Source organism: Salvelinus sp. IW2-2015, linkage group LG37 (assembly GCF_002910315.2).
Source record: "Salvelinus sp. IW2-2015 linkage group LG37, ASM291031v2, whole genome shotgun sequence".
Classification (NCBI taxonomy): Eukaryota; Metazoa; Chordata; class Actinopteri; order Salmoniformes; family Salmonidae; genus Salvelinus; species Salvelinus sp. IW2-2015.
Window position 1 is genome coordinate 2,297,013 of NC_036876.1, and position 12,663 is coordinate 2,309,675.

At 43.1% G+C, this 12,663-nt stretch overlaps 1 protein-coding gene across 1 annotated transcript in view; it reads right to left on the reverse strand.

Annotated features, from left to right (window-relative positions):
- The window catches only part of LOC111960141 (serine/threonine-protein kinase D3), a 23,061-nt gene extending 12,348 nt beyond the window's left edge, over positions 1-10,713 (reverse strand). The window contains exons 1-8 of the mRNA XM_023982045.2: positions 10,606-10,713; positions 10,113-10,324; positions 2,683-2,821; positions 2,394-2,525; positions 2,090-2,247; positions 1,732-1,930; positions 1,424-1,513; positions 1,118-1,265 (exon numbers count right to left, since the gene is read on the reverse strand). Coding sequence (XP_023837813.1) covers positions 1,118-1,265; positions 1,424-1,513; positions 1,732-1,930; positions 2,090-2,247; positions 2,394-2,525; positions 2,683-2,821; positions 10,113-10,324; positions 10,606-10,624 — 1,097 coding nt within the window. The 5' untranslated portion in view covers positions 10,625-10,713. The remainder of the gene's footprint in view (positions 1-1,117; positions 1,266-1,423; positions 1,514-1,731; positions 1,931-2,089; positions 2,248-2,393; positions 2,526-2,682; positions 2,822-10,112; positions 10,325-10,605) is intronic.
- Positions 10,714-12,663: the final 1,950 nt, after the last annotated feature.

The window sequence follows — 12,663 nt, forward strand, 5'->3', positions numbered from 1 at the left end:
CATCTCTATCTCTCTGTCTCCTCCCATCTTCTCTATCTCTCTTGTTCCCCCCTTCCCTCCCTTTTGGGTTTTTTTCTCTGCCTCTCCCTCAATCCCTCCCTCCCTCCCTTCTACTCTCCACTCCTCTCTCCTCTCCTCCTCTTTCCCCCTCTCTTCCCCCCTCCCCCTCTCTCCCCCTCCCTCCTACTCCCCTCTCTCTCTCCTCCCTCATCCCTCTCTTTCTCCCTCATCCCCTCTCTCCACTCCCTCCCACATCCCTTCCTCTCTCCCTCCCTCCCCTCTCTCTCCTCTCCCTTCCCTCCCTCCCTTCTACTCCCCCCTCTCCTCTCCCCCTCTCTCTCCCCTCTCCCTCTCATCTCCCTCCCCATCCCTCTCTCTCTCTCTCTCCCCCTCCCTCTCTCTCCCTCCCTCCTCCCCCTCTCTCTCTCCCTCCCTCCCTCTCTCTCTCCCTCCCTTCCCCCTCTCCTCTTCTTCCCTCCTCCCTCTCATCTCTCTCCCTCCCCTCTCCCCTCTCCCCTCCCTCCCTCCCCCCTCTCTCCCTCCCTCTCTCCTCCCCCCCCCTCTCTCTCTCTCTCCCTCCCTCCCTCCTCTCCCCTCCCTTCCCTCCCCCCCTCCCCCCCCCCCCTCCCCCCTCTCTCCCTCCCTCCTCCCCCCCCCCTCTCTCTCTCTCCCTCCCTCTCTCTCTCTCCTCCCTCCCTCTCTTCCAGTCCGTGTTTCAGTAGTTATTATTCCTCTGATGCGGGTGGTCCAATCAGTCGTCACACTAAGAGACGGCCAGTGGAGTCTTGAGAGAGGGCTGGCTACTGCATCACACCAACACCGACACACTGGTGAGAACACACACACACACACACACACACACACACACACACACAGCAGCTGCGAAGGGGGATGCAGAAGATTATTTATTGTTTTGCTCGCAATGAGACGTCTACATCGGTCTGCTAATTACAGGACCAGTAAAGGCCCCGAGTGCAACTACGTTTTGTAAAAAAGTACAACTTCGGTTGACAGACACTGATGTACTATACTCTATCATAAGTAAATAATCATCAAAACTCAAGTGGAAACATACTTAACATCCTATCAAAGCCCAGCATTTTGTTATCCCTCTTACGTGATTGGTGGCTGGTGTCCCACCTCCTTGATCTCAGCGAATGGGTCCTCAGTAGATGGCTCATCCTCATGGTCTTCCAGTGATGTCATACTGCATCCTATATCCTCCTCCTCTGTGTCGTCCTGATAGCCCAGACTGGACACGGAGTCTGTAACATCCTTTACTACATCAATACTAAACCACAACACTAAACTGTCACTGTAAATAAAGTACACAGTCAATTACATATGCAGTTTTTCTCTCATCTTGAAAGCATTAGGAATAGTTTTAACATTTAAGGCCATTATGTTTGTCATTGTCTCTCACCTCCTTCCCCATTGGTGTTGGTCCTCACTCCAGGACAGTCAGCAGGGACCAGGGAGGACTCACAGCGACGATGGCAGTTCAGTTTACAGTCTATATATATTATATATTTGAATGAGAGAGAGATCAGCTTCAGTACATAGACTACTGACACAGCTGTAACACAAGATCTGGAATCTGACCAAGTGATTGACATACCTGCTTCAGAAACTTATGATTAGAGAAAGCATCATACATGTATTTAGTACCCCAGTGACCAACCTCCCAATCTGAATTATGACCTTCAACCCCTGACCTCTGGCCCCTCTCACCGGAGCACTGCAGGCCCTGGCGGAACAGGCCCTTAAGGAGGTGGTAGCAGTGTTGGCACACGGTGGGCTTGGTGTAGCTGTGGATGTGGAAGGTGTGTGGCACCCTGCCCGCCACGCCACCCTTTCCCTGGACCACCCCCAGCCACACCGGTTGATCTGCCCACGACGGAGGCCTGGGCCTGGGCTTGGACATACTGATCTGGAAGAGGGAGAGAGGGGGGGGGGGGATGAAGAGGGAGAAAGACAAAGAGGTAGGGAGAGAGATTAACAGAAAGATTTCATGTCAGATTTTAGAATCACACATAAATGTCACTCTTAAACAGCGGAATGGATTCGGCCCATAATGACTGGTGCTGACCTCCTCCATACTGCCCCCRGCAGGTGTGGAGAGGGAGTGTGTCCGAGGCCTGGCAGGGGGGAATAAGGACAGGCTGGGGCCACACACACGACGGCGTGCACGGCTACAGTCACTAGGCAACTGCAGCGCACAGCGCTTATGAAAGTCTAACCCGCAACCTACAGAGATGTGAGACAAAATCTATTTAGGTAAAATGGTAGATACAACGAAGAATTCAACACAATTCAACATGAAATAAATAGTGAAGGTTCATACTGCGATTAATGACATGAAGGATAAATTATTACTGTATCTACTTCCTTACCTTCACATTTTAACCCTTGACGTACCAACCCCCACAGCATCTCCCCACAGTGATGACAGAAGGTGGGGGTGCGATATGATTGGACAGCCAGGGAGTGTGGGCGGATCTTTATCTCCGTCACAGTAGCTGATCCTGAGTCAGATCAGAAAGAGCAGATATTCCATTACTTTATCTGGACACTTAACGTACTACCTTTCAGTACATTCAATTAACCATATGTGGGCCCTGGTCATAAGTAGTGCACTACAAAGGGAATAGGGTGCCATTTGGAATACAAACCCGGTCTGACCTGAGACGATGATCTCTATGAGGTCGCCGTCCAGCAGTGCATCCTGGTCCGTAAGTCTGTGGAGGAGATGTTCCGAGCCTGTCTGGTGTCTGAACAGGAGGACCTTCTCCCCAACACCCACCACACTACAGTCTGGAGCCTGCAGTACACAAGGGACATGATCAATCAGTTAGTCAATAAATCGGTTGATKGATCAATCAAGGCAGAGCAGGAGAGAAAGATTATAGAGGAGGTCTGTCTGGTTAGCATCATCGAAAGCATGCAGACAGACGTTGGCGTTGAGGGAGGGGTAGGCCATTATCGAGAGAGACTGGTCATGGAACAATGTGAGCGCTGTCGTTAGGGGCGGCAGGTAGCCTATTGGTTAGAGCGTTGGGCCAGTAACCGAAAGGTTGCTTGATCGAATCCCCGAGCTGACAAGGTAAAAATCAGTCATTCTGCCCCTGACTATGGCAGTTAACCCACTGTTCCTAGGCCGTCATTGTAAACAAGAATTTGTTCTTAACTGACTTGCCTAGTTAAATAAAGGTAAAATAAAAATAGATTTTCAAATGAGATGGAAACAAGTGTGAGTGTGTGTTTGTTCCTATAGACAGGAAAAGTGCAATGATCTGAGAGATACAGATTATTCACACAAACCGCATACAAGTTCTCACACAAAGACTACACGGGCCAACTGACCTGCTGCCTGGAAACAGTCAGAAGATCAGAGGATAAGGGGGCTGATTTGAGCGAGACAGGCACGGCGGGGTGTGTGTGTGTGGAAGGTTGTGGTTGGAAAGTTAGCTGCAGACACAGCTAAACCACACGGCAGCCCCTCTGGCTGATGGAGTAACATGGCCATCTCTCACTGAGGTGAGGTAGAGACAGAGAGAGGGGAGGGGGGGGGAGAAACATTTTGGTAATCTCCACTGACCAAAATGTATTTGAGTGTGCTACAGTACATACATCCTCCATCAGAATCCCCTCACTACAAGGAAGAGAGCTTTTCTGTTCTAGAAGAGGAGATCAATCATTTCCGGGTCCAAGGAAATGTTCTGATCTGCGGGGATCTTAATACTCGGACTAGAGAAGAACCAGATAGCATTAGCACACGTGGAGGCAAACACATACCTATAAACCTCCTCTGCCCTCATATCCACCCAGGAAGAACTTTGATAAAAACAACAGAAATGGGAACCAACTACGGCAGCTCTGTGGAACGCTGGGTCTGTACATAGTCAATGGAAGGCTACGAGGGGACTTTTCGGGCAGGTATACATACAGCTCCCCTCTTAGTAGTACTGTAGATGATGTCATCCCAGACTTAGATCCAGTGTCTTCCCCAGTCAGCCCACTAACACCACTGTCAGACCATAGCAAAATTACAGCATACCTTAAAAGGGAAGACACAAACAAAAATGGAGAAGAGACCACCAGTAAATGACACAAGACCAATCAGTCCTATAGATGGACGAAGAATAGCATGGAAAACTACCAGAAACCTGGACCACACATCACCACAGTAAGGGAGGTATACATTTGGCTGTACAAAACAAACAACTTTTTTGGGACACGCCCTCATCCAATTTTAAAAAGACACCCAAAATCAATCCAAATAAGACAAATTGTGAAAAAATGTTTGATTATGATTGCAAATCCATTTAAAACATAGGAATGTATCTAACCAAAAACACAGACAACCAGACAACCAGGAACTGAGCACTCAGTATTGGACAACCCTAAAAGAATCCAGACAGAATCTCAGAACAAAGAACCACACATCAGACACCAACTTAATGACATTGAGGAATCCATAGATTCAAACAACAGCTGGGGAAGTTGGAACTCCATAAACAAACTACACCGAGTAGAAGTGGGCATCCAAACTGGGGAGCTATGGAACCCTCACTTTGAAGAACGATATAGACATATTAAAGTGAATTCGTATCAAAAATAAATCTAAAATCTGAAAACTGTAAATMATTGAATCAGCCATTAAAGACAACCAGAACCCATTGGATTCCCCAGTAACACTCCCCCATCCTCCACATACAACACCCGTTCTGCCAGTCACATTCTGTTAAAGGTCCCCAAAGCACACACATCCCTGGGTTGCTCCTCTTTTCTGTTTGCTGCAGATAGCGACTGGAACAAGCTGCAACAAACACTCAAACTAGACAGTTTTATCTCCATCTCTTCATTCAAAGACTCAATCATGGACACTCTTACTGACAGTTGTGGCTGCTTTGCGTGATGTATTGTTGTCTCTACCTTCTTGCCCTTTGCGCTGTTGACTATGCCCAATCATGTTTGTACCATATTTTGTTCTGCTACCATGTTGTTGTTATGTTGTGTTGCTACCATGCTGTGTTGTCATGTGTTGCTGCCTTGCTATGATGTTGTCTTAAGTCTCTCTTTATGTAGTGTTGTGTTGTCTCGTTGTGATGTGTGTTTTGTTCTATTTATATTGTATTTATTTATGTATTTTAATCCCAGCCACCGTCCTCGCAGGAGACCGTTTTCCTTTTGGTAGGCCGTCATTGTAAATAAGAATTTGTTCTTAACTGACTTACCTAGTTAAATAAAAATAAATAAAATAAAAACAATCAGAAAAAATACAGGCCCTGCAAGTCAGAAATGCTTGTGGTACTGACGGAATATTAAACCAAATGATAAAATACACACACCACAAATGTAGCACTTCCATATTCAAAATATTTAACAATATTTGAGTGTAGGCTGTTTCCCTGACCTCTGGAACACATTTTTTTGTAAAAATGTAGACACATTTCATCCAAACAATTACCGTGGCATTTGTGTCAACAGAAACCTGGGGAAAATATTCGGCACCGTCATGAACAGCAGATTCTTTCACTTCCTCAGTGAAAACAATGTCCTGAGCAAAAGTCAAATTGCATTCCTACCAAATGATCAAACATCAGAACACATTTATACCCGACAAACCCTAATTGATAAACGTGAATCAATACATTTCTCCTGCTTTGTGGATATCCAATTTGGCATGAAGACATTTTTCTCAAACGAATTGGAAAAACATGTGTCATCAAATCYATGTATAGAAATAACAGTCCAAATTGGAAATAAACATAGACATGTATTTTCCCAAGGGTGRGGAGTGAAACAGGGGAACAACTTGAACTCAAGTCTATTTATTCAATACAGTATCCATGAATTGGCATAAACACTAGAACAACAGCCCCCGGTCTCACTCTTAACGACACATAAATAAAATATGCAGATGACCTGGTGCTACTYTCCCCCACAAAAGAGGGGTTACAGCAACAATTAGATCATCTGCAAACAGTTMTGTCAGACCTGGGCCCTAACAGTCAATCTCAAAAAGACAAAAATGATGATTTTCCAGAACAGATCCAGATGTCAGGGAAACCAATACCCTTTTTTACTGGGCTCTACTCAAATACAACACACATCTACACATATTTAGGAATAAGAATCATCTCCAGAGGGACATTCAACCTGGCTGTGAAGGAACTGAAAGACAAAGCAAGGAGGGCTTTCTATGGCATTAACAATATATATTAAATTAAACATACCAATTAGGATCTGGCTCAAAATATTCAACTCAATAATATAACTAATTGCACTGTATTCCAGTGAKGTGTGGGGTCCGCTTACAAAAGAAGAATTTGACAAATTGGACAAACACCCAATTGAAACTCTGCAAGAGCATCCTKAGAGTACAGAGAAAAACTCCAAACAACGCATGCAGAGCAGAATCCTCAGATCCTCAAAAGGTTCTACAGCTGCACCATCGAGAGCATCATGACTGGCTGCATCACTGCCTGGTATGGCAACTGCTCGGCCTTCGACCGCAAGGCACTACAGAGGGTAGTGCTTATGGCCCAGTACATCACTGGGGCCAAGCTTCRTGCCATCCAGGATCTCTATACCAGGCGGTGTCAGAGGAAGGCCCTAAATAGACTGTTCTCTCTGCTACCGCACGGCAAGCGGTGCCGTAGRACCATGTCTAGGTCCAAGAGGCTTCTAAACAGCTTCTACCCCCAAGCRATAAGACTCCTGAACATCTAATCGAATGGCTAACCAGACTATTTGCATTTGCATTAAAACYGCATTGTTGGTTAGGGGCTCATAAGTAAGCATTTCACTGTAAGGTACCTGTTGTATTTGGCGCATGTGACTAATAKAATTAGATTTAATTTGAATCAGCCCAATTCCCAGTTCTGATTATTATCCTAAAAAGAGACACCAAATGTTATTCAACCAGCCAGCTGGTTCTTAGGCTCGGTTCACTAACCACTACCAACCCAACAAAGCCTCAGGCACTCACAATCTGGTCCAACCACAAAAAAAATCAAAGTAAACTTTAATGCTATTTGACCACTGTGACTGATAGAAAACCGAGGAAAACACTATGTACAGACTCAGTGAGCACAGCACTGTCCATAGACCGGTCGTCACAGGAACATCTGGCTGCCCAGAGAGGACAGGATGTGCRCATTCTGCACCCAGGAAGAGATGGWGACAGTTGCATTTTCTGTCAAACTGTGACAGATATTCTGAGATAAGAAATACATTATTCTCCAAAATTATAAAACAATACGAAGAATTTGCAAAAAAATTTAATGAAGACAAACTTAAAAACAAACTTGGTGAAAAAACTAAATGCTGTGTTTTATCAGCCAAATGTGTGGCCTCCTGCCACAACCTGAGGGACAGCCAGTGAGAAGTAGAGTGTGATTATTCTTTATTAATATGTGTTGGAATTGCTGTTAGTGACATTWTCATGTGTTGCTTAATTACAAACTGTCTAGTATATGTTGGTCTTTGACCATCGTCGCTATATATTTACTTTGACAATGTGTTTTCTTTTCATGTCAATAAAGTATACTGAACTGAATTAACAGAGACAGAGAGAAACAGAGAGATGGAGAGCATGAAAGAGAAAGATTATAGCCACTGTATGGTATCACAATGATAGTCAGAGTAGTTGGCTAAAATAAAACACACAGGTCTGGGACTGAGTGTACAAAACATTAGGAACACCTGCTCTTTCCATGACAGATTTATCAGGTTAATCCAGGTGAAAGCTATGATCCCTTATTGATGTCACTTGTTAAATCCAATTCAAATCAACGTAGATGAAGGGGAGGAGACAGGTTYAAGAAGAAGAATTTTGAAACCTTGAGGCAATTGAGACATGGATTGTGTATTTACAAAATACGTTTTTTATCCGAGCAGCTAATCGATRGCTGCAGCTGTACATAGCCTATCTGTAAATAGCCCATCCAATCTACCTACCTCATCCCCATATTGTTTTSTGRTCTTTTGCACACCATTATTTCTACTTGCACATCACTCACTCCAGTTTTAATTTGCTAAATTATAATTACTTGTTACTATGGCCTATTTATTGCCTTACCTCCTCACGCCATTTGCACACACTGTATATAGACTTATTTTTTTTTTTATTGTGTTATTGATGGAACGCTTGTGTATTCCATTTGTAACTGTGTGTTGTTGTTTGTGTTGCACTGCTTTGCTTTATCTTGGCCAGGTCGCAGTTGTAAATGAGAACTTGTTCTCAACCAGCCTACCTGGTTAAATAAAGGTGAAATAAAAATAAAAAATTGGGCAAGGCAAAAGATTTAAGAGCCTTTGAATGGGGTATGATAGTAGGATGGGGTATGATACTTCCCTCTTTAATCCAAAGGTTTTCAATGGGGCTCAAATCCAGAGACTGAGATGGTCATTGCAAAATGTTGGTTTTGTGGTCAATTAACCATTTCTTGGTTGATTTTGATGCATGCTTGGGGTCATTGTCTTYRTGSAAGATTCATTTGTGGCCAAGTTTCAGCCTCCTGGCAGAGGCAACCAGGTTTTTGGCTAAAATGTTCTGGTACTTGGTAGAGTTCATGATGACGTTGACCTTAACAAGGGCGCTAGGACCAGTGGAATCAAAACAACTTCATATCCACCACTATATTTTACAGTAGATATGAGGTTATTTTCTGCACATGCATCCATCTTTCAACGCCAAACCCACTGCTGGTGTGGGTGGACAAAGACCTCTATTTTTGTCTCTTATCACCAGTTCCGATCCAAGTGCCAGTGCAGTTTAGCAAGCTCCAGGCGTTTACATTTGTTGATAACYCTCAATAAAGGCATTTTTACTGGCCACCCCCCTGAAGAGCCTATTGCCATGGAGCTGGCATCTAATTGTAGATTAAGAGACTTGGTGACCCCAAGATGCGACCCAGTTCTGTATTTCTCCAACTGCCCTTGGACTTTTCCTTGCCTCCAGAACCATCTTCCTCACTGTGCGTAGGGACAAGATACACAGGCAAGTTTACCACTGTTCAAGTGGCTTTAAACTTCTTAATTGACGCCTTAATAGTTGTAAGTGATATTTTTAGCAAATTTGTTTTGCCCATTGCCTGATTTATGAGGGCCACTAACCATTTTTCTCTTTTTGTTTGTGAGCTCTTTGCCTTTCCCCCAGTGTTGGAAAAGCACCCATTTGTCATACTTGAGTAAAAGTAATGATACCTTAATAGAAAATAACTCAAGTAAAAGTGAAAGTCACCCAGTAAAATACTACTTGAGTAAAAGTCTCAAAATATTTGGTTTTAAATGTACTTAACTATCAAAAGTAAATGTAATTGCTAAAATATAGGTAAGAATCAAAAGTAAAAGAAAAATGTATAAAACATTTCTTACATTAAGCAAACCAGACGGCACAATTAAAAAAKRTTTTTTTATTGAAGGATAGCGAGTGGCACACTCCAAAGCTCAGTCATAATTTACAAAAGAAGCCTTTGTGTTTAGTGAGTCTCCCAGATCAGAGGCAGTAGGGATGACCAGTGATGTTCTCTTGGTAAGTGTGTGAATAGGACTTTTGGGTGTCAGGTAAAATGTATGRAGTAAAAAGTACATTATTTTCTTTAGGAATGTAGTGGAGTAAAAGTAAAAGTTGTCAAAAATATAAATATTAAAGTAAAGTACAGATACCCCCAAAAACMACTTAAAGTAGTTTACACCACTGCTTTCCCCGTGGTGATGAATGACAAATGTATTTTACATGTGTGTTAACTCATTTTTTTATATCCCAGTGGCACAGGAAACCATGGAAGGCCACAATACAGTTTCTTAAAAAAGCAAAATGTTAATGCAGATTCAATTTTGTTCGATTTKATCTCTAAGAATCTTTAGTAGTGCATTTTGCATGCAAAATTGCATTTTGGGAAAAAAATGGTTACTTGTTATTAAACAAAATAAATTTTTCTGAGCAATTGTATTAGTTTAAAATAATACAAGTCTCTCATTTATTTTGAGCATACATTATAGCTCAGTATTTGTATTATTATTTATATTATAGTATTTTCTTCTCATCTTTATCAAGGGTGGCAATACTTTGTGAGGTGACTGTATGTAGGTCAATGGTTTACCTTGCGTTCTATGATCTCTGCAGCCAGTCTCTTGGCATGGCAGTAGCTGAGCTGCCCCCCAGACACCCGAACCACCTCCCTGAAGAGGCCTAGCTGGAACTGGACCAGAGCAGTGCCAAGAGGAGCCTGGAGGGGCCCGGGGGCAGCGGTGTGGGGGGGTCGACCAGGGGTACCAGGGCTGGACTGGGTCATCGACATGCTGGAGAGAGAACCTACAGGTGCAGACACAGAGGGACATGGCAGAAAAGCAATAAACAATATGATTGATTGGTTTGTTAATGCATCAAACTATTGATTATTGTATATAGCACTGTTTAAATGAAAACAACTGAGAGCATGAATCTACTACACATACAGCTTCTTCATGTAGTAGCTGCAAGTGAAGACGTTTTGCTGGCACTAAGCTACGGAGAACATTTATCACTTCATCAGTTTCCATTAACCTACAGTACATTAGTGATCATTAGTTTCCAAGAGTGAAACAAAAGCTTACTTGATATTCCAGAGTCCATATGGTCCAGCTTACACCTTCCAGGCCTGATCTCCTCTCCTTCAACAGACACCTTAACATGCACTCTTAAAAGTAGTTACTGTTGTGAACCTTTTCTTCACACTGGTGGGTTTGGTTTCCTTCTGTGAAGRTGTAGGCTTATAACAGTAACAGGAAGCCACTGAGAAACTCACCTCTGTGTGGTACATCCTCCACTACAAACACCCTCAGCCCAGGGTGTGAACGAACGAACACACATACACGTTTATGTGAAATAGATCTGGTACCTTGTGTTCAAGGATGCCCCTGGTTACACATGCAATATCTGTATTTAAAACTCATTTCAATCAAGCCGTTTCATTGTGTTAAAAGAATGACGAAACAAACAGATCAGGATCAGTTTGAAAAGTGGAGTTTTTCCTTTATTGAACCTTTAATAAAATATACACAAGGTTGTTGGCCACTAACAATGAGATCCCCCCTCCTACCTCCATGGCTACATTCTAGTTTCCATAGTGACACACTGATTGACAGATGGTGAGGAGGGTGTTCTTACTTCTACATGAACATGTGGTATACATTTGTAGGAGGAGCACTGTTTAGGTGTGTTCTTTGAAACATTTGTTGGTGTGTAAATACAGCATCTACAGACTACAGGCCAGTGTTCCAACAGACTTTTACATAGCTAGACAACATGGGTGCTTGGACATGTTGAGTGTGACAGAGACCGACAATTCTGTACATTATTTCCTGCAATGAAACTTAAAGCACTTTTCCATATTCCTCTCTCCAATGTTCTGTTTTCCCTTTCTTTTCAATCACTGAATCTCTCGCTTTTCTCAGCGAACAGCACTTCATATTTCTATTTCCCCCGTTATCATTCATCATCAGTGTTCTCCTCCTCAGCCCTTCTAGCCTGCATTTGTCACATACTTAAGCTTTCGTTCCATCCGTTTCCCCAGTAAAAATCAATAATCCATCCCATCCKCACTTTACATTGCACTAGCAACACAATCAGGAGGTGAAACTAATTAGGACCACTCTCCTTCTCAAAGACATATACATTCTGTTGGCCAAGTCTCTTGCTATCAGTCTTGGGACTCCTAACTCACAAACCAGACACTTAAAAGAGCCAACACAGTACACGGTCAACCTCTTCCCTCCCCGCCTCTCATCAAAGCAAAACCCAACATTCAAATCATCATTCAGAGTTCAACAACAATACCCCGCACATCGTCACTTGAGGTTGGAGCCAATCACAGACAAGAATAAGACATAAATGATGAGATCATTTGGTGAAGGACTGTCATTGGTTAGATCAGAGAAGTTCTCTGTAAACCAATCGGATTCTTTCCAAACAACATCACGTTATAATAAAGGATCATTGTTTTATATAAAAAGATAAGGACATACCATGCTCTCATTATTCAGTGAAGGCCAACCAAGGACAGATAACCATGATACGGTACATACGGGATGCCTAATGCTTACCTCTTACAGAAACAGATGCACTGTATTGTACCATCTTAACTAATACGAGGGTATTACAACTATGTAGAGATCTAATAGTATTTGACTGGGGAAGAAACGTTGTGCTGTSGTAGACATGTGACCATGCATTTGCTAAAACCAACGCTCAACATAGAAGCACATTCACCTCTACAGCATCAGTCAGGCTAATAATGTGTTTTTCAGTACCAACACCACCGGATCACGTAAGAGAAATGGGCCTTCAGTGGTGGAGCTAAACAGGCATTTGTACCGCGCCTTGCTAACAGGCTGCACACTGACTGAGATACACCGGTACTGCTTGTCKCGTCAGCATTTCCAGTATATTCCCCTGGTCTGAGATGAACTAAGTTAGCCTGGTCTCGCCATTCATTAGTGCACACCGTACGAAACGTTTTTGCAACAGAAAATGAAAACGAGTTTCTAATTGTAAAAATCCAGGTAGTTCCTCCGTTTCAGTCCGTTTTCTTCTGTTTAGTGCCTAACGAATACGAACCTGGTCCCTGATATGTTTGACCTTTAGCCAACTCTTCTCTGTCACGTTCATAATTG